Source organism: Hyalella azteca, unplaced genomic scaffold (assembly GCF_000764305.2).
Source record: "Hyalella azteca isolate HAZT.00-mixed unplaced genomic scaffold, Hazt_2.0.2 contig7388, whole genome shotgun sequence".
In the NCBI taxonomy this organism is placed as follows: Eukaryota; Metazoa; Arthropoda; class Malacostraca; order Amphipoda; family Hyalellidae; genus Hyalella; species Hyalella azteca.
The window spans coordinates 104,572-126,908 of record NW_025937514.1 but is presented as its reverse complement, the minus strand read 5'-3'; the positions used below and the strand labels follow the sequence as shown (position 1 = coordinate 126,908).

Genomic DNA, 22,337 nt, shown 5'->3' with positions numbered 1-22,337 from the left:
GGTAACTAGGGCTCAGGTAACTAGGGCTCAGGTAACTAGGGCTCAGGTAACTAGGGCTCAGGTAACTAGGGCTCAGGTAACTAGGGCTCAGGTAACTAGGACTCAGGTAACTAGGGCTCAGGTAACTAGGGGTCAGGTAACTAGGGCTCAGGTAATTAGGGCTCAGGTAACTAGGGCTCAGGTAACCCCCTGCAGGGCTCAGGTAACCCCCTGCAGGGCTCAGGTAACCCCCTGCAGGGCTCGGGTAACCCCATGCAGGGCTCAGGTAACACCCCTGGTAACTCCCCTGTAGAGGTAGTGAACAGAACGATGACAGTTAGTGGATCAATTATTAAGATTATATATTAATAATTATTAGGGCAGGCCAAAACTAATTTCTGAATATTTAGGGAAAATCTCAAAGACTTATTTTTGAGTTCAGGGAAATTTTTGAGTTGTAGGAAATTTTTGAGTTTTGGTAACTTTTTGAGTTTTGGGAAATTTTTGAGTTTTAGGAAATTTTTGAGGTTTGGGATATTTTTGGCTTATGGGAAATTTTTCAGTTATAGGAAATTTTTCAGTTTTAGGAAATTTTTGAGTTATAGGAAATTTTTGAGTTGTGGGAAATTTTTGACTTTTGGTAAATTTTGGAGTTTTAGGAAATTTTTTAGTTTTAGGAAATTTTTGAGGTTTGGGAATTTTTGAGTTTTGGTAAATTTTTGAGTTTTGGGAAATTTTTGAGTTTTAGGAAATTTTTGAGTTTTGGGAAATTTTTGGCTTATGGGAAATTTTTCAGTTATAGGAAATTTTTCAGTTTTAGGAAATTTTTGAGTTTTGGGAAATTTTTGAGTTGTAGGAAATTTTTGAGTTTTGGTAAATTTTTGAGTTTTGGGAAATTTTTGAGTTTTAGGAAATTTTTGAGGTTTGGGATATTTTTGGCTTATGGGAAATTTTTCAGTTATAGGAAANCACCACCTGTGCAACACCCACTGCATATACCACCTGTGCAACACCCACCGCATATACCACCTGTGCAACACCCACCGCATATACCACCTGTGCAACACCCACCTCATATACCACCTGTGCAACTAACACTGTGTCGGGCTCTATACACCCGAGTTGCTGTCCCCGCCGTTGAGAGAATTAAAACGCGCTGAGGAAAGTTTTTTTGGAACGCGGTCTATGATTTTTTTATCACGTTAGCAGTAACTTAGCATTGTACGCGTGAAGTTGCGTTATTTTTCATGTCATCGACCGTTATTAGAAGAATTTTACTGTTCCGAGCGAGAATCCCGGTGTTGAATCTTGAATTGCTATGCAGGATCTACCCGACCTCAGTTCACTATCCCGGCGTTCGAAATTCCAAGAAGTTAAACTCTTCTGCTTGATCTTACTTCAAAAAATAATATTGATATAATAATTAGTCAGTCGCCAAGGATACAAAACAGATTTACACTAATTATTTCCTTTATTTCACTCAAAGCTTCAAGCTTCCCAAAAGTTGATCATCTAATTAATTATCGTCGCTTCAATATTAAATTTTGTCATCGTGAAAGTCTATTTCGAATCAAAAATAAGAGCTACGGGCGGTAAACTTGCTACGAAAACGCGCTGCACTGGAAATTTAGAGCTCACAAATAAATATTGACTACCAAAACATCTAACATTAAATAGACTCTACAAACTCAGAAAAATATAACTCAGTACTCATTGCAGTGAGTGACAGAGAGCGCATTTTATCGTCGACGAAAACTTGAAGTCACGGACGGACAGACAGACAGACAGATAGACGGACGGACGGACATGGCGAGCACAATAGCACCTTTTTTTCCATAAATGAGAAAATGCGCTAAAAACGCAAACTAATCAAAATCTCACACCTGGCTTGAGCTCTTTCATTCAGTTAACGAAATTGTAAATAAGGAAATAAATCTCACGGTTTCCTTTGCCCAACTTCGTTACCTGCCCGCAATAGCTCACTCCAGGAGTGCTCGTTCGGAACAACCACCTTTTGTCCCACCTGTGCAATTCCCACCTCATACACCACCTGTGCAATAGCCATCTCCTGTATCACCTGTGTAATCCCCACCACCTGTACAGCATTGTTCACTGTACATCTTAAGTACAGTTCTGTTCTACTCGTAGCACTACAATATCCAGCAACTNCCTGTCTCTTATACACATCTAGATGTGTATAAGAGACAGACCTTGTACCAGCTGTTTCTTCGTGTGTACCACCTTGCACCAGCTGTTTCTTCGTGTGTACCACCTTGTACCATCTGTTTCTTCGTGTGTACTACCTTGTACCAGCTGTTTCTTCGTGTGTACCACCTTGTACCATCTGTATCACTACCTTCAGTCAGTTAAGGGGAGTGTTGAGTGCCGCGAGTCCTCGTGCAGGCTTGGCTGGTATCTATGGGACTTCAAGTAGGTTAACCTTAACTCCACTCTTAAATTAGATGACAATCTGAATTTGTTCATGCTAAAAATCTGTTCTTCCTCTAAAAATCACTGCCCCTAATTGTTGATATTGTTGTTGTTGCAGCTGCAGGGGAATCACTTCACCGTGCTGGGGTGTGGAGGGCTCGTCGTGATCCGTAACCCCTTCAAGGCCCTCATCTCCCACCGCCACCTCGACGTTGGGGGACACACAGGCTTTGCTCCAAAATCACAATTCGTGGGAAAAGGTTTGTGGAGTTTGTTCCTTCCCCACGAAACTGATCCCCACTCTAGCTCATAATTCAGATTTTGTGTGTCATAACTTCCCACTTAAGTCCCACTTCAAGTCCGTGTGTACTTAATTGAACGCTTTCACCCGCACTCATGTCCTTAAGTTTGTTTACATGCTCATCATCCGTCGTGTCCTTAAATTTACATGCTAAACATTCCAGATCTCCCTAAATTTACATCTTCACTATCCCTCAGGTGAAGATGTATTTACATACTCGACATCCGGCATGTCCAAAAGTTTACATGCTCCACATCCCCCATGTCCCTAAGTTTACATGCTCAAGCTTATGTCCCAGAGTTTATATATTGCCCCACTCTCATGCTGTGAAGCATACTCATGTCTTGACGATGCACATGTTAACCCATCCTCATGTCCTAAATGTACTCACCCTCACGCCTGCTCAGGCTGGGCCTACTTCGTCGCCCTCAAGATCCAGCTCTGGGAGAACTTCTACTCGGACTGGGTGAGGCAGTGTCCCGCAGCCGACGTATTCGTCACCCACTACGAGACTCTCAAACGCGACCTCAGGTTTGTCAGATATATTTTGCTAGAAATAAGTACAGTATTTTCATTTGATAAATGTTACTGAAGGTATTACAGAGTTTTACTTCTTTCCTTAAAGCCACTGTAGCAGGCAACTTTCACCTTTATGATTGGACAATAAGTTATAGCTTACAATGTTTATATGACATGGTTATATTTCGGCAAGAGAGAATTCGGCGTTTAGTGGCAGCTAGAGTCATAACGGCTTATAAGACCAGACGATTAATATGGCGTCTTGCTTAGATTTCGACTGCATTTTAATGATGATAATTTATGGTCTGGCAGAGCCGAACTCACGGCCATCCTCGAGTTCCTGAAGTTCCCGGTGTCGGAGACTCGTCTGCAGTGCCTCCTGACGCAGCCCGATGGAGCCTTCCGCCGTCGGGACAGCCACGCCGTCAGTGGCATCGACTACTTCCCGTGGCACCTCAAGTGCCTCGTGTACTCCGCCATTGCCAGGCTGGACGCCGCTCTCCTGGCGGGTGGCAAGCGCCCCCTGCCCGTCCAGGACTACGAGTGGTACGACAACGCCGAGGCCCGTAACGTGGCCCGAGACGGGTGTCCTCCTGAGTCCAACATCGCCGTGCCCTGACCGCGGGGCCCTCATGATGGGTAACTTGACGGGTCCTGCTGTGCCCTGACCGTGGGGGCCCTCCTGATGAGTAACTTGACGGGTCCTGCTGTGCCCTGACCGTGGGGGCCCTCCTGATGAGTAACTTGACGGGTCCTGCTGTGCCCTGACTGCTGGGCCCTCATGATGAGTAAACTTGGAATTTGCTGTTGGTGATGAAGTGTTATTGATAACAGCATATGGCGGTACGATAATAGACGCCTACCAACGACGGCACATGGTGACTGTGGGTCGTGACAGTACATGGCAGATAACGAGGCTAGATGGTCTCGTGACGACGTCTCACTTCTTGTGACGACGTCTCACTTCTTGTGACNATTTCTACGGTACCCCCTTTTTTGGCCGTTTTCTAATAATTTCACGTTTTCTTTCATTTTTTTCGAAAAATTCACACGAACAAAAATGTCTTAGAATTCTGTTTTACATATGTGTACCAAGTTTCAGAGTGATCCGTCTGTGAATAGCCGAGATAAATTTTACCCCAGACTCTCCCCTTAATGGCAACGTCAACGTCGACCGCCCACAAACTATATCGACGTGTCAGCGACCAAGTGTTTTCTTTATCGCCGTATACCTTCTTCATCAAGAAGTTTGAGACCGCTGGCCGGTGTTTTCGGCGACAAACTTTCTGATCCTGCATTTAAATGCTGGGCGTGAAAGTCCTGCAGAGTTGTTCCTCGATACCAAATTCCAAGATATTCTGTAGCTTATATAAAACTATTTAATATAATAAATTATAACAACTTGAAGTGGTGGTCCGATAACAATATTACGCCTCTTTATAAACGCCAGTAAAATTTTTGACCGGCTTAGACGCCGGCCTTGATTTTTGACAAGCGCTATAACAGCTAGATACGGTAACTAATGGTAAATGGAGTGCTTTAAAAATAATAATTAATTGTCAAGATGAATATTTCCGGGGAATTTAAGTTGCGTTGCGTGTCGTAACGACGTTGGTTATTTCACCAAAAATACGTAGATATTTTATTGTTAGTCTATAGGTTGTGTAAGTTTACGTTCAACTTTCCCCGAGTTGTGTATCGTGTTTGTTGCTTTAATATTGAAGATTTTGTTTTATTTTTAGTTAATGAACCAAATTAAGATTTTATTTATTCAACAACGTAAATATATTTTATAGTAACTTATTTATTGACTCTTAAGAACAATGAACAATGTATTCATTCATTTAATTATAGCTGGTTAACTTTCTGGTTAATTAGTTTGTCATTAATTATCACTAAGTTTGATCATGATGATTGCGTTTTAGCAATAAATAGAGTTCATTATTATTGTTGAATTAGCCGTTATTTATATGCATCAACCGCTTGTAATATGTCGGCAGTCACTGCGTCACTAGTGCCAGCAATGTACNTGTTATCACTGTTATCGCGCTTACTGTTATCACTGTTATCGCCCTGACTGTTATCACTGATATCACCGTAACTGTTATCACTGTTATCACCGAAACTGTTATCGCTATTATCACCGTAACTGTTATCGCTGTTATCACCGTAACTGTTATCAATGTTATCACCGAAACTGTTGTCACTGTTATCACCGAAACTGTTACCACTGTTATCACCGTAACTGTTATCACTGTTATCACCGTAACTGTTATCGCTGTTATCGCCCTGACTATTATCGCTGTTATCACCGTAACTGTTATCGCTGTTATCGCCGTGACTGTTATCGCTGTTTTCGCCGTGACTGTTATCGCTGTTATCGCCCCTGACTGTTATCACTGTTATCGCCCCTGACTGTTATCGCTGTCATCACTGTAATCGCCCTGACTGTTATCGCTGTTATCGCTGTTATCGCAGCACATTCCGGCCGTGGCCCGAGGCGCGGGGGTGCGGGGAGCAGGAGACACGCTTCGCCCGCCCCCACAGCCTCCCCACGCGCGCCCTCGCCTCCTTCCCCTCCTCAGGCAACACCTGGCTCAGGTAACTAGGGCTCAGGTAACTAGGGCTCAGGTAACTAGGGCTCAGGTAACCCCTGCAGGGCTCAGGTAACTAGGGCTCAGGTAACCCCTGCAGGGCTCAGGTAACTAGGGCTCAGGTAACCCCTGCAGGGCTCAGGTAACTAAGGCTCAGGTAACCCCTGCAGGGCTCATGTAACCCCCTGAGGGGGTGATAAATAGATAGATGACAGTTGATGGGTCAATTATTAAGATTAGTTATTAATAATCATAGGGCGGGTCAAGACTAATTTCTGAGTTTTAGGGAAAATCTCAGACTAATTTTTGAGTTCAGGGAAATTTTTGACTTTTTGGGAAATTTTTTAGTTTTGGGAATTTTTTGAGTTTCAGAAAATTTTTGAGTTTTAATAAAAATCTGACTTAACCCCCCCCCCTCGTACCTAATGACCCTCCACTGTCTTCCACTTACCGTGCCTTCTTAACTCACGTATCTTCATATTTCTCTCGGCTCACTTATCCTTTGCCCACTTATCTCGTGCCAATGTATTTTAATTATTGACAAATGTGATGTTTTGCTAATCAGTTACATTTGATTCATAGTCATGATGGGTCAGTGTTTTAATTATTGTCCCAGTGATCAGGAACAAATAGAAGAGCTGCTAATTGAATTGAGGCGTGACTGCTCAGTGAGCCAGGCTGTCTTCTTCAGTAATTGTATTGGATTTATCAGTACTCTATGTACTCCCCTCGATGCCAACAATAAAGCACTGTTTGCCTTTACGCTCTTATTAACCTCTCGTAGTCGTTACCTTTCACCGGACTTGTGAGTGTATGCCAAGACCTCAAGACTGCTATACCATACCATTATTTTTACGTTGACACGTTGACTACGATTGCTTCATCTTGTACTATTATTTTATTTTTTGTACTGTTTTTAAACAGGGTTGCCAGACGTTCATTTTTCTCTGGACAAATTCCGTGATTTAGTTTTTCTCAATTGCGTTGGCCGGCTAAAATTTATGATAGAGGTACTTCCTAATTAAATTTTAAATACTGCAAAAAGAAAATAAATGGAATTTTTATAGCGGAACCTACAAATAAATTAGTATATATTGAGTTATCGGCCTTTTTTGGCCTTTTTTGTTCTCGGATTTGGCCGATTTAAGGCAATTTGAATTATGTACCACTACGTCCTGGAGAAATACATTTCGTGGTACGCATATGTACCACTTCGTAGTCAACGTGTTAATTTCGAGCTCGTAGGAAGAATATTGGTTCCCGAGGCAGCAAGTACACGGTCGCTGTACGTTTGCTGATGTCATCCAGAAAAATGCAAGAGCCATCAAATTCTGACACATTTTCTCACAGACTGCATCGGCAAAAAAAGATTGATACGCTCTTTTGCCGGCTGAAAATGAGTCAGAATGACACACACGATATCCAAAAGTGCTTCGTTATATGGACAAACTTTCATAAATTTCTCTGAGTTTACGTTGTCTTTAGAACGCCTATCAGATCTAATTTTTTAAAGAAAGGATGGGGGTTCGCGGCTGAGTATTACATCGCCTTAAATGATCGACACTAACTTATGAACATAAACGGACGAAAATTTCGGGGATATTTAGTTTTAATTTGATTGGCGTTTCCCACAAATTTTATTCAAACACCTGCAATAATGACACTGCACCAGCGTTGCTATACACTAACTGCATTAATTTACAGGCTATCCAGATCTACGTTTTAGTCACCAAAGAAGAAGCATCCACGTTTGAATAAATCCTCACTCTGACTTCAAACGCGAACGTCTTCAAACATCTCGCCGCACTCAGACTACCAGCATATAAGGCTCGTAGTCTGAGTGCTGCGAAGTCATAGAGCGAGGTATTCGCACCATCGTGCGAAATCCTCAATCTGCCCTTAGCTCGGCTAGTCGCTACCCTCGAGCTTGTAGTCATTGTAATATGATATCTTAGCCAGCCTTTTTTGCGGTAACGGGCGGCTTCCAGGTGGCCGAGAAATGGCCAGCGGTGATGAACATTAACATTCAAAGTTTCTTGAAATTAACTCACATCATAACTCTTTTAATACAAAGTTAGAATATTTATTGTTACTGTACACCGTTTGTAAATAATTAGCTGGGTAAGCATGGGAAAATTCATATCGCCATCTCATTTACGAAGGGAGTAAATTTCGGCCTAGGTAATTTGTAAAGAAACTCATAGGAGGGAAAGTGTCGAATCGGTTAGGAGGGAGCTGACTCAGCTGAGCCTGTTCGAAGCCAGGTTGGTTGAAAAATGAACTTCTCACACAGGCATTTTGAAGTCACACTCTGTCAGCTAATAGTAAATTGTATGCTACAAAATCTGATAATTTTTTTTTTCATTTAACGTTGCGTCTGCCACAGAACTAATACGTGTTGTCTACCATTCATTGAGTTTGGATTTATTTTGCCATTTTGAAACTCAAAGTAACGGCTGAAATATTTGAATTTTCTTTCATATACAAACAAATAAAATTATTAATCTAAACATAAGAGCATCCTGTTCTTGATAATTTTTAAGGCTCATCTGACAGCCTCTCCTTGCGACGCGCTTCAAATCGTCCCTCAACAGCGTGTGTAGGGGACTAGGGGTTGTTGCACTTCGTTGTCAGTTTGTCACTTCGCAGTTCTTTACTTGTCAGTTCCGGGCGTTTAAGTGTGGGAGTAAGTTGTGAAATTCTTATTAATATTACCCAGACGATCGCATTGTTTTAGATAGGTATGTCGGCACTCGGCAGACAAGTATATGATAATATGAAGGATTGATGAGCTTTATTCTTGCCTCTAACTTATAGAATGGTAGTTTATTTATGAAAATATTTCTTATTCTTCTCTCAATGAGTCACCATTGCACTGGTCTTAGTGGTCTAAACAGAATTTTTTAACAGATGAGATGGTACTGCACTGCTCAACTCAGTCAACTGCTCAGTGCTCAATCTAGCAGACAGTCTGCAGACTAGCTCAGAACTTCAGAAGCTCCTTCTGCCAGTCTGGAGTCAGAGAGTCTGATACTTTGATCACTGATGTCATTACAAATTTGGTATTACTTTAGATTGTCTGATTAACTCATTAAGTGCATAAAAAAAAAAGTTTTTTTTAATTATATGTTTTTTGGGGTGTAGATTAGGAATCTGAAATCCGTTTTTGGCAGTTGGCATCAGAAATTTTTAATGGAACCCGCCAAAAATTTACAATATAAAATGTCAGGTAGAATTTTCCAAAATGTGGACTCGCTGCCTTCACTGCATAGTGACAAAGCAGAGAGTTTTTTAGACTCTCCCTCTACCAGTCAACCTCAAGTTCATTTTTGAGTACAATTAGTAGACCAGCAAAGTATCATGGATAGTTGGATAGTGATTGGATACCATACCAGCATTATCATTAATACTTAAAAAATTGGTTAAAATCTTGAGCAAATAAAGAAATTAAAAATGAACTGATTCTAAAAAAAGCTCTGGTTTGCCACTAGGCCTACTATCAGATGCAGATGAAGAGGTGACTTTGGCCAGCTTATAAATGTTTAGACTTTAGATTAACAGATTTTTCTTCTTTTTTCAGACAATATGCCCATCAATAAATATAGGTAAATCGATTCTGTACCATATAGGGTAAACGCGGTATATTCCGACATCGTAGGTACTAGGTAATTCCGTCACCTCTCCAGCTTTTCCTTTATATTAAGCTTTGTTTTAGTTCCATGCGTTTGTTGATGGTTGAAATGCTGACGTCATGCATTTGCGAGTCAAAATACTGCCAAAAGTCCAAAACACTAGGTCTTGGCCATCTAGTGGGAAAATATTGAGATCCAAAGAGAGACAATGCATGCCACGTGGTGAGATCATCGAAAAATGTGTCAAATTTGACAGTTGACATGGCTCTACCAAATAGTGAATAACTGTTTTTATAGGAAGAATATTATGGTTTGAGACTTTTAAATACGTCTGTGAATATATTAGGAATCCTTTAAGTATACTTGTATTCGCTGATTTCAAGTCGTAAATAAATTAATAGATGATTAAGTTGAGATGTTGGATTTAGACACATCAAAACTAATTCCGACACAACTTGAATTGGACACACACAGATCGTTCAAAGCTTTGTACAAAAATTGAAATTTGCTTAATTAAAAGCCTAATAGCTGTTAATTAAAATGTAATTAAGTAGTGTTCAATATTCGTTAGTGTTCTAATTCAAAGCCGTGTTGTATCCCAATACAGCTCAGTGAGCTCACACAGCCAACGGAATTCGAGCACGTGGATGTCGGCAATACGTATCAGTTAAATTTGAAGCGCTGACGCAATACGACTCACCACGTGTCGAATATTGCCACACAAAGTGACGGAATATAGGGATTTGGTAGGTTTCCATTCTAAAGGCTTTTTAATAAATATGGCAACATTTTGTGACGTTTCATCGTTGCTGACGCGTAGCGAAGTGTTTTGAGAGTCATGTGAAGGCAACAGAACTTACGTAACGCATACGTTTTTTTTTTATAGTTTTTCATTTCTCGATGCATCCTTAATGTGTCGGAATATACCGTGTTTACCCTATAGGATATATTCCGAGGAGTCATTTAAGAGAGCATTGCAGTTGATAGAAGAATGAAGATGGTGTTGGCCAAAGAGTCCTTATCTTTGTGTTTCAATTTATATAATACACTGGGTCACTGGCATTGATTATTATTTTTTAAAATACCCTACGTGGCCCATGTCACCATGGCCCCTGCTAATGTTGACTTTGGCCACAAAATCATTTTACCACATTTTTACTGTGTTTTAACACATGTGGCCAAAGTCACCCCATTGCCCATTCCCATTGCGGAGTGACATTGGCCACCCAGCTAATTTAAAAAATAAATTATGAAACTATTAGTGACATAAGTTAGACATGACATATTTAAAGAAAAACATTTAACATTTCATTAATATATTTACAAATTTACAATCACCAGCAGTGCCTCATTACTATTTTGTAGGAATTTGATTGGCGGAAACTAGTGAAATTAGGCCAAAGTCACCCCTGTTAATGGTACTTTCTCTTTCATGAAAGTAGGGAAGGGGCCCCGGCAAAGGGCAATGTGAATTATGAACAGAACAGGTAAAATTGATTCTATTGCTGGTGACGTGGTGAGTGGTGTGTGACTTCAATTGTGGGAAACATCTACCTTTAGGGCCGCAACTAAAGCTTTCCCGCCATTTCCAGAACTGTCAGATTTCTGCCAGATGTATTACTTCCTATCTAATTGTATACAATATTGCACGATCAGGCCGCAATATTCCAAGTGTATAAAAAATTTGTCCCATTGGAGCCACAAAATTTCAGAAACAAGTACCTAGGAGGTTAGGAAAATTCCAATCCTGTACAGTGGCTTCTAGTTCTAATTTCTAGCATCTAGCCTTCTGTAGCTCTGCGCCTCTGCCCAGTGCTCATTGCCCATTGCTCAATTTCTGGACTGTGAGTGTGAAACCCTATGCCATTGATGAAATGATAGCTTTGAATTTGATAATAAATCAGTCTTCAAAGCTATTGAATATCAATCAAATTAACAAATGTTAAAATTGCATGACAAATTATAAATATTTTTCATATTAAGTCTTTTTGGTTCTTGTACCAGTTTGGTTGGTAACTTGGTAATTGGCCATTACCTGTGAATGAAACAAAAAATACATATGTGTAAGCCAATTTGAAGCATTGGGCCATTTTTCTTAAACTTCATTAAAGAAATTAGGAAAAGGAATGGGTGAAATCGGCCAGATTCACAGCATTTTTGTCCAATTCAGTATTTGCCTGTGGCAGTGTGGCTTCTGCCAAATGTCCACTTTGGTATGCATTAAACATTAAATTGTTCTTCAGGATCTACCTGATCTTAGTTTGATATTCCAGTATTTGCAACTGATTATACTCTTCTGCTTGATTTGATTCCAAAAGACCTCAATATAATAATTAGTCAGTTATCATCCATGGTCAGGAAGATGTGCCAGGTGGGCGGGAATTTATATTGTCATCTTATCAATCTGCGCCGTCAGCCGTGCGTTGTAATATTACAATAAAAACATGTGTCATGTTCCGAAAGTTGTTTTAAGTTTTATTGGTTCTGAGCAAGATAAATGTGATCAAACTTTTTTTTTGTTAATTGACTTTTTTGTTAACTGCAGCATTTGCTAATCAAGGTTCTACTGTAAATAAGTTTTAAGGGGTGTCCCTTATTGCCCTGTATTGCGGAAGAGGCCGCAATTTTTTTTAATGAGATACGTAAATGCCGTCAATCATGTTTTCAAGCCAATACCTGTGTGCAACTTTTATGTGAGTAGAATTTTTTTATATGACAAATATTTTTTTTGTTACAAACCTTAGCAATGGTCCCTTTTTAAAATCTCGCTTTAACACTTTTTTGGGGGGGGGGATTTTTTAGAGGTAGTAAATGTTCAATTTCTTGACTTGCTTTATGATACATAGATAGTAAAAGTGTTGAACTTGACGCCACTATTTTTATTTTTGCAATATTTTGATTAGATTAGATGCTACATTTCTACAAAATGTGAGATGACTGTCCCGATTTACCCTGCTTGTCCCTTATTACTCCATTTGATGGTACTGGTAGGCGTAGACTAGCTACAAAAATGCTTTGCATTAACCATTAACAAATGTAGAGCTCACAAATGAATATTGGAATACAAATAGTCCAATTTTCATAATACAATGTACATAAAAAATATCTAACATAAATTATACTTACAAACTTCAAAACTAAAAACATGAAAACTTACTCTAAGCAAAATTTTGAATGTTTTTTAGTCTTTTCTTGCCATGCCTTATTTGACTATGATATATAATTTAGTATATCTCTATTAGTATTAGAATGGTCTAATTTCATATTACCAAGTTATGTTTAGATTGGTAGATAATCATAATATAGAAAAGGTTGGTTAGCTACCATCAAATCTAAGTCAATAAAGTCTACAGCACTTGCTGTGCCTGCTTCTAACGCAAACAATCTATTTTATAGACAAAACCTAACCGCTTCTTTCTAGTGCAACCAAAACTGCTCTGTAATCATTATGCAAATATTGAACCATACAAATAATAGTTCAGACCAATATTATATTGTTTTTAGAGACAAGCAGTGAGATAAGTGCAGTATCTTGTGAGTGGCAACTTGTGTGTCATTGATGGCAGAAATTCTTTGAATAAACAAACTATTCTGATGGATTTGGGTTGGTGAGCATGAATTTATGCAAGAAATTGTCAAGTTTCTGAAGTGAAAAATGTCTTATAATAATAATAGCAGTTTCAGCGTTTAGTAGGCCAGAGGCCTGTTGCCAATTCTTAACATCGCAGAACATTCACAGCTTTTTGCGGTCTGGAACTCGCAACTCATTGTTACAATTCTGCTGTGCTTAACCGCCCGGCCTCCTTGCCGATTCTGACCAGAAACTGGCGCACAGAGCTGGGATCGAACCCGCGCCTCTCTGCTCCAATCCTGGTACTCTGAACTTTAACCGCTGGGCCACCCTGCCTAGTGTCTTGTTTCCTAATAGCAACCCTGTCTTGTTTATTGCTACTTGATTCATTTTAAATTACTTGTTTTCTTTCAGGTTTTTAATAATGAAGTCCTTATTAAGATCTTTGCTATTGGTATGGGCTGTATCATGTGTGACTGGTGCATCAAATTCACTTATTCAACTCAATGAAGATAATTGGCATCTTATGCTGGAGGGAGAATGGATGGTTGAGTTGTGAGTATGAACATACAATAAGCAAATCAATTGTTATAGCATAATTTGATTAATTTCTAACTCATTCAGTAATGCTTCATATATACCTACTCCTAAGCCCATTGAACACCACTGTATAAACTGATTTGAGATAAAAAAAAAAGTATTAAATTTGATGCTTAAATGAGCCAAACAGGCATTTTGATTTTGAAATAATTTATTATTTAAAATGAGAATTTTTTCACATTCATAGTGCATTTTTTCAGCTTTGCATCATGGTGTCCAGCATGCAAAGCACTGCAGCCCATCTGGAATGAGTTCTCCGGTTGGAGCAAAGACTTGGGCATCAATGTTGCCCAGGTTGATGTCACCGACTCACCTGGCTTGTCAGGACGCTTCATGGTCACGGCCCTGCCCACAATATTCCAGTAAGTTTATTAAGATAGATTTTACTGAGTTGGTTATTTCATATATGCAAGCATGAGAATGGCTGCATATAATAAAGAACATTGTATTAAATAAGAGTCATTGACTATATTCTGGAAGATAATATTGTCTGACTTATTCTTCTTGTATTATTATATCCTGTGATCTCCATTTGATCAGCTGTGCTGTTCCAATTTCATTGAATTGTAATTGCCTACACTCAGAATAACGAATGGGTAAAATTGTCCAAATACTGACACTAAAATAGTGTCTTACCAACAGCACAAATAGTGAGCAGACATAGCACTAATGACAGGCTAAACTGGATAAGCATGACCCACTAAAGGGCAAAAAGTACATTGTTATTGAACAAAGTTTCACACATTTCTGTGAGTGTATGTTCTCTGAAAGGTTGATGGAGATGTGTTGGTTATATAGAGTTGAATTTTAAAGAAGGTATGGAGTGTCATTGTGTGGTTTCCACGTATGAACAAAGATTTATGGACAGAGTTATTTACAGTGATGAACTGACTGTTATTTATAACACTATGGCTGGAACTTTAGTGGTTTTGTTACTTGTATCATTAGAGTTAAATATATTGTAGTGCTAATGATGAATTATTATTGTGTGTCAAGTTGGTGATTTACTTAGTGTTATTGGTTCTTGTTATAGATAATATGAGGGTTGGGGTGTTATCGGTTCTCGTTATATATTATATGAGGGTTGAAGTGTTATTGGTTCTTGTTATTTATAATATAAGGGTTGAAGTGTTATGGGTTCTTGTTATTTATAATATGAGGGGTAAAGTGTTATTGGTTCTTGTTATTTATAATATAAGGGTTGGAGTGTTATGGGTTCTTGTTATTTATAATATGAGGGGTGAAGTGTTATTGGTTCTTTATCTTTGCTGTCTGCACCATCCTTGTGGGAGCTCTCATAGGGCTGGTAAGAACCTATGAAACTGTGAGAACCTGTGGAACTGGTGGGAACCTGTGTAACTGGTGAGAATCTGTGAAACTGGTGGGAACCTGTGGAACTGGTGAGAACCTGTGGAACTGGTGGGAACCTGTGGAAGTGGTGAGAACCTGTGGAACTGGTGAAAACACATACGCTTTGATTCAAAATTTTACAACCCATTGTTGTAAATTAATTACAGTAATGCTCTTTATTTTCCAGTTTACACGCCGTGCTTTGCATTCATATGATCACTTGATGAATACATGAGTACCATCACCCATCACTTGATGAATACATGAGTACCATCACCCATCACTTGATGAATACATGAGTACCATCACCCATAACTTCTGTGGTCCGCAGCTGCTGGTGTGCGTGATCGACTTCCTGTTCCCCCCGAAGCCTGTGACTGCCACGTCCGCCATGGCCCAACACATCGACGACACGGTGAGCCTGCGTGTGTCATGCCCAAGAACCCGCGCCTCTTAAGTTGCTGTTCCCCCGAGTGTGTCATGCCCAAGAACCCGCGTCTCCCAAGCTGCTATTCCCCCGAGTGTGTCATGCCCAAGAACCCGCGTCTCCTAAGTTGCTGTTCCCCCGAGTGTGTCATGCCCAAGAAATCACGCCTCCAAAGTTGCTGTTCCGACGGGTGTGTCATGCCCAAGAACCCGCGCCTCCTGAAGTTGCTGTTCCCCCGGGTGTGTCATGCCCTAGAACCCGCGCCTCCTAAGTTGTTGTTCTCCTGCTCGTGTCATGAGATCTGCCGGCTCTTATTAATGGACTCCGGCTCACTGTATCCGGATCGGTGTTTTAGTTGCTGTGAGACGAGATCGGTCGGTTCTAATAAGCTTCGAGCTGAATGGACGGCTCCAGCTGTTATTTCCAATTTGATTTTGTGCGTATACAAATTTATAAGTTTTAAACTAATTATTTATTGTTTTTATCCAGAAAGTGTGGTTTCAGGTGGCATCTGTTCACACCACACACTGTCTGAGAATATTTGTTGTAATTCCTGATTGTAGACATTAATGATATTATAATTAATGATATTATTATTGTATTGTGATTAATAATATGATTCGATTGCATAGTATACAGGGCCTTGACAAAACAAGGACAACGCCTCAAAAAAATCAACAAAATATATTCTAGTATGGAGAAGGTCAACCTTTTGCTACATTTACAGCCTCAGTTCTATGAGGTATTGATTCATACAACTTGTGAATTGTTCGTGTTTGAATAACACCTGCCATACGAGCTCCAACAATATGCTTCTTCAAAAATCAGAAAGACTTGCCATTTTTTATAAAGTTATAACCAGAAAAGTTTTCTAAAAAACTCGGTGAAAGCATAAAATATCAATTAACAGAAATATCAAACAATAAACCATTTCAATACGTCAAGTTTTTATTGTTTATAACATCTTGAAAATAATGATCTCAAAATGTTAGGAGTTTCCCTTATTGCATCCAGCCCATGTAAATGCTTGGTACTATTTCATTAATTTCTCTACAATTGAGTCCATATGGTTTTTATTTCTAAACTTAGCTTTTATTAGTTACATTGGCATAGAAATTACTTGAATTAGCCGGTTAAGTAAAGCATTTAATGAATTTGTATTGCGGTCCTCTATGTACCCTTCATGTTTATGTGCTCCCTAATACCCTAGAATATAAAGCATATCGTTGTTTGATGATGTCTCATTCGCAGGAGGAGGACCTCATTGAGGACCGCAAGGAAGACCACACTGAGGACAAGGAGACTCCTACTGACGAGGAACAAGACGCCAGTGCCCAAGCGTCCAGTCAAGAAGAAGGTGAGAGCGCCTGCCCCGCGCTGGAATATGATGTGCCAAGCTTAGGCTGACGAAATAGTGAAACAGTCGTAATTCCGTATGTAATTCGACAAAAAAAGAAACATTTCGCAAACGCCTTGCAGAAATGCTCCACAGTTCATATTGAAAAGTTTTGTCTTTAAAATTTCTTAGTTGCAGATATGATGTGTCATGCACATCATTTTTCGTTTTTTTAAATGCTTTTAGATTCATGGTGAACTTGCGGCTCAAGCAGGGCAATAAAAAAAGAAATTTGCTGATGCCGTTCTACCTATAATCTATTGCCCTCTACAGATGCAGGCAGTCAGCCCGAGGACGGCGCGGCATCCGCCGACGATGGCGGCGAAGTTCGCAAGCGAAGACACCGAAGAGCTGACTAGTGGCTAGGGACGGCGTTGAGGGTAGACCAGTAAAGACTTGGAGGGCTGGTCTAAGGACTAGTGACGAGGTGGAGGGATGGCTAGTGACTAGTGACGACCTTCAGAGCTATGCTAGTGACTAGTAAAGCGTTTGTGATTTTTGTGTGAGGAGTAGCTAGTGGCGAGAGGTGCGGAGCAAGTAACTAGGCTGTGTGGATAGCCGCTAGGGAAGTGGCTGTGCTGTTGTCTTACGATGCTTTATTTTGTACTTTAGTACTTAATGTACTATTTTCTTATGAATGACAGCGAGAAGAGCATTTTATACCGAACTTGAATGAGGGAAGCGATGTTACAGAACAAATAGAGACGTGGCCGCTATCACGTCATTCATCATGGCTGAGTTGATGCAATTCAAGTAGGATACTGGTGNATCCTACAAGCTGTGAAATACCTATTGGACAACCGCATTCACCCAGCACTGATTTGCACGGACAGTCTATCTTCACTACAGCTCCTAATGCAACCATTCCCCAGGAGCTATTCACATCTTATTGCCACTATTCACCATAATCTCCTTCAACTTCCAAGGGGAGAAGTGCATTTCCAGTGGATACCAAGTCACTCGGGCATACAGGGCAATGAGGCGGCAGACAGAATCGCTAAGCAGGCAGCAACGTCTGACGACCCACTGGCAGACATACCATTCGAATTCTCTGAACTCAAGTCTATAGTACAGAAGGGAGCCTGGAACTTTTGGCAAGCTAAGTGGACATCAATTCGTGGCCAATTTGCCCTGGGAACAATCAAACCATCAGTGCGACCATGGTCTTTCCGCAAGCTACAGACTCGTCGAAATGAGACCCTCTTTGCAAGACTCCGCCTTGGCACAGCTCCGCTGAACAAGGCCCTCTACCAAATCCGCCAAGCCCCCTCTCCGCTGTGCCCCTCATGCAACACCCCAGAAACCTCGCATCATTATCTCATCTCTTGCATGGAGTTTGAAGAAGACCGTGCGCAACTGCGTCGCCAAGTAAACTCGCATGGAGTTCATACACTCTGCACTGCTTCACTGCTGGGAGGAGACACCTCCAACTGCCCTGCCTGGCCGCACATCTGCAAAGCTGTTGAAGAATTCATCGGCAAAACTCGTCGATTCCAGAACTGAGACTTAATAAATAAGCAGATTACGGCGAGAATCGTCTCTGGTGGAACACGCCGTCAACTAGTAGAAGATCAAGATCAAGCAGTTCTTACTTGTCAGTTCCGGGCGTTTAAGCGTGGGACGGTGGGAGTAAGTTGTGAAATTCTTATTAATATTACCCAGACGATCGCATTGTTTTAGATAGGTATGTCGGCACTCGGCAGACAAGTATATGATAATATGAAGGATTGATGAGCTTTATTCTTGCCTCTAACTTATAGAATGGTAGTTTATTTATGAAAATATTTCTTATTCTTCTCTCAATGAGTCACCATTGCACTGGTCTTAGTGGTCTAAACAGAATTTTTTAACAGATGAGATGGTACTGCACTGCTCAACTCAGTCAACTGCTCAGTGGCGTCAGTGCTCAATCTAGCAGACAGCCTGCAGACTAGCTCAGAAGCTCCTTCTGCCACTGCCAGTCTGGAGACTGGAGTCAGAGAGTCTGATACTCTGATCACTGATGTCATTACTGATTACAAATTTGGTATTACTTTAGATCGTCTGATTAGCTAACTCATTAAGTGCATCCAAAAAAAGGTTTTTCTAATTAGGTATATGTTTTTTGGGGTGTAGATTAAGAATCTGAAATCCGTTTTTGGCAGTTGGCATCGGAAATTTTTAATGGAACCCCCCAAAAATTTACAATACCTATAAAATATCAGGTAGAATTTTCCAAAATGTGGACTCGCTGCCTTCACTCATGCAGATGAAGACTGAAGAGGTGACTTTGGCCAGCCAATAAATGTTTAGATTAACAGATTTTTCTTCTTTTTTCAGACAATATGCCCATCAATAAACATAGGTAGGCGTAGCCGTAGGCCTAAATTGATTCTGTACCATATATAGGATATATTCCGAGGAGTCATTTAAGAGAGCATTGCAGTTGATAGAAGAATGAAGATGGTGTTGGCCTTAAAATGGCCTGTTGGAGTTGGACTGTTGGCCAAAGAGTCCTTATCTTTGTGTTTCAATTTATATAATACACTGGGTCACTGGCATTGATTATAAGTGTTATTGGTTCTTGTTATTTATAATATAAGGGTTGGAGTGTTATGGGTTCTTGTTATTTATAATATGAGGGGTGAAGTGTTATTGGTTCTTGTTATTTATAATATAAGGGTTGAAGTGTTATGGGTTCTTATTATTTATAATACCTATAAGGGTTGAAGTGTTTTTGGTTCTTGTTATTTATAATATGAAGGTTGGAGTTTTATTAGTTCTTGTTATTTTTAACATTAAGGATGGAGGCAACAGAGGTTATTAGATTATGTTATTTGCAGTGTGAAGGACGGAGTGTTCAGGCTGTACCGAGGGCCTCGGGACAAGGATCAGCTCCTCAGCTTCGTGGAGGACAAGAAGTGGGTCGAGGCTGAGGAAATTCCCACCTGGAAGAGCCCTGGGTCATACCAGATGGGCGTTGTGTCACAGTTCTTCAAAGTGAGATAGATCTTGAATAACATCAATTCATTTTTATTTTAGAAAAACATCTTGATAAAGTGGCTGCTTTTTAAAACTCCTGTGTAATTTATATTAATAATCAATCATTCTTTAATTGTTAGAGATGATGAATTTGACATTCATATAATAATAATTCATATAGATACATGTATGCATACCTAGCAAAGTATTATAAACGATTTTAATTACTACAGATCAGAAATAAACTTGAAATCTATCCATCTACAACTGGGATTCCATGATGTATAGGAAGACTCGATCAAAGATATTATATATTTAACACTAAGCCTCACCATCAAGCCTTTATTATCGCAATAATTCCAATTATAACATGAAGCTGATTCTGTAGTTCATGATTTATTTAGGTGACAGCTTTGTGGACAACAGATTAGATATACTTACATTCCTTGTTCAGTGTAGCATATTTTGTTTATAATGTCAACATCACTTTTTTGTACTTCCAACTGAATCGTGCAGTGATTAGTATGTTTTCACTTTAGACTTGATCTATATTTGATTTATTTGTTGACAGTTGTCAATGGTTCTGAGGAGCGTACACTCCACGCTGGTCAAGGACTATGGCCTGCCTGAGTGGGGTTCTTACCTCATCTTTGCTGTCTGCACCATCCTTGTGGGAGCTCTCATAGGGCTGGTAAGAACCTATGAAACTGTGAGAACCTGTGGAACTGGTGGGAACCTGTGGAACTGGTGAGAACCTGTGGAACTGGTGAGAACCTATATGCTTTGATTCAAAAATTTCAAACCATTGTAAATTAATTAATGCTCCTTATTTTTCCAGCTCACATGCCGTGCTTTGCGTTCATATGATCACTTGATGAATACATGAGTACCATCACCCATCACTTGATGAATACACGAGTACCATCACCCATCACTTGATGAATACCTGAGTACCATCACCCATCACTTGATGAATACACGAGTACCATCACCCATCACTTGATGAATACACGAGTATGATCACCCATCACTTGATGAATACANCTAGTGACGAGGTGGAGGGATGGCTAGTGACTAGTTACAGCGTTGAGGGTTGACTAGTAAAGACTTGCAGGGCTGGTCTAAGGACTAGTGACGAGGTGGAGGGATGGCTAGTGACTAGTGACAGCGTTGAGGGTTGACTAGTAAAGACTTGTAGGGCTGGTCTAAGGACTAGTGACGAGGTGGAGGGATGGCTAGTGACTAGTTACAGCGTTGAGGGTTGACTAGTAAAGACTTGCAGGGCTGGTCTAAGGACTAGTGACGAGGTGGAGGGATGGCTAGTGACTAGTGACGACCTTCAGAGCTATGCTAGTGACTAGTAAAGCGTTTGTGATTTTTGTGTGAGGAGTAGCTAGTGACTAGTGGCGAGAGGTGCGGAGCAAGTAACTAGGCTGTGTGGATAGCCGCTAGGGAAGTGGCTGTACTGTTGTCTAACGATGCTTTATTTTGTACTTTAGTACTTAATGTACTATTTTCTTATGAATGACAGCGAGAAGAGCATTTTATACCGAACTTGAATGAGGGAAGCGATGTTACAGAACAAATAGAGACGTGGCCGCTATCACGTCCTTCATCATGGCTGAGTTGATGCAATTCAAGTAGGATACTGGTGAATTAAAGAGGTTTTAGCTGCCTGCTTTTGAACGTACACAAGCTTAGTAAGCTTGGTTAGCGTTTGGGTAGTAGCAGACCTAGGCGCTGCATCACTTATCAACAGAAGTAAACTTGTCTTGTTAGATGAAACCTGCTGTGAACTCCGGTAAGCCTCGTCCTTCAGTTCTCATCGCTGAAGGAATTAGTGGCATTTTTTATTGAGAAACGATCTTAATGAGGATGATGACAGATTTGCATTAATTACTTTCGCTGTTAATGGTGAGTAATGCACTTAAATACTCAGTGGTCGCAACCAGCTTCTCGATTAAAACCTTTGCTGTCACTTCATGAAACTAGGCCGATTGTCTTAAATTTACTTCAATTTATTTTCCTAGTATCTTAGTCTTGCACATTATTAATTTATCTTGCACATTTTCTAATGGGCATTAACAATGCCCGGCATTCTGATGATCTCTATTCGGTGGTATTTTGAATGAGGAATCTATGGGTGCATTTCCCTTGTATCGTTTATTGGAATAATACGCGTATGGGTTCGGTGATAAGTTGATAACACACCCCTGGTGTATCCCGGCTACACACCATAAAGTGCGGTCACCCCGCTCCCTGAAGATGCTACCGTAGTCCTCTATTCGCACCGTAAGTTCGTCTTCTATGAGTTAAGCAAATTTAGTCTTCCTTATGACGCGAGTAAACTGTTGGGCTCAACTTTAATTAATATCATTTAGGTTCTGAGGCAAGTTCATGTGAGTTCGGTGAGGATTGTTACAATTTCTATACTTTCGTACACTACGTAGAAAGTGCGCTTAGTGGGCATGGACATGAGACTTGATATTTTCGCAATAGTGCACATGGTATGTAGTACGTACACGGTAGGCATAGTGACGCAAATTGCACATAGTATGTGGTGCGTACAAGGGCAAT

At 40.3% G+C, this 22,337-nt stretch overlaps 2 protein-coding genes and 1 long non-coding RNA gene across 3 annotated transcripts in view; all 3 read left to right on the top strand.

Moving 5' to 3' along the window:
- Nucleotides 1-4,195, top strand: part of LOC108683430 — a 14,802-nt gene extending 10,607 nt beyond the window's left edge. Inside the window, exons 6-9 of the mRNA XM_018172744.2 lie at nucleotides 196-315; nucleotides 2,528-2,669; nucleotides 3,118-3,241; nucleotides 3,542-4,195. Coding sequence (XP_018028233.2) covers nucleotides 196-315; nucleotides 2,528-2,669; nucleotides 3,118-3,241; nucleotides 3,542-3,848 — 693 coding nt within the window. The 3' untranslated portion in view covers nucleotides 3,849-4,195. The remainder of the gene's footprint in view (nucleotides 1-195; nucleotides 316-2,527; nucleotides 2,670-3,117; nucleotides 3,242-3,541) is intronic.
- Nucleotides 4,196-13,440: 9,245 nt separating this feature from the next.
- On the top strand, nucleotides 13,441-20,526 carry LOC108683434 (thioredoxin-related transmembrane protein 1-like). Its single transcript, XM_018172746.1, has 4 exons — nucleotides 13,441-13,581; nucleotides 13,827-13,988; nucleotides 19,622-19,778; nucleotides 20,332-20,526. The coding sequence occupies exons 1-4, from the start codon at nucleotides 13,451-13,453 to the stop codon at nucleotides 20,509-20,511; spliced, it is 630 nt and encodes a 209-aa protein (XP_018028235.1). The 5' UTR covers nucleotides 13,441-13,450; the 3' UTR covers nucleotides 20,512-20,526.
- On the top strand, nucleotides 14,888-17,563 carry LOC108683435. The gene is made up of 4 exons (XR_001931612.2): nucleotides 14,888-14,932; nucleotides 15,308-15,391; nucleotides 16,655-16,760; nucleotides 17,073-17,563. It is a non-coding gene; the product is annotated as an uncharacterized LOC108683435 (long non-coding RNA).
- Nucleotides 20,527-22,337: the final 1,811 nt, after the last annotated feature.

Bases quoted from the DNA above. Each gene is read 5' to 3' on its own strand.
- LOC108683434 (XM_018172746.1), top strand. From the start codon at position 13,451: ATGAAGTCCTTATTAAGATCTTTGCTATTGGTATGGGCTGTATCATGT. The intron at 13,582-13,826 runs GTGAGTATGAAC...GCATTTTTTCAG, and splicing joins GGAGAATGGATGGTTGAGTT to CTTTGCATCATGGTGTCCAG. The intron at 13,989-19,621 runs GTAAGTTTATTA...TGTTATTTGCAG, and splicing joins GCCCTGCCCACAATATTCCA to TGTGAAGGACGGAGTGTTCA.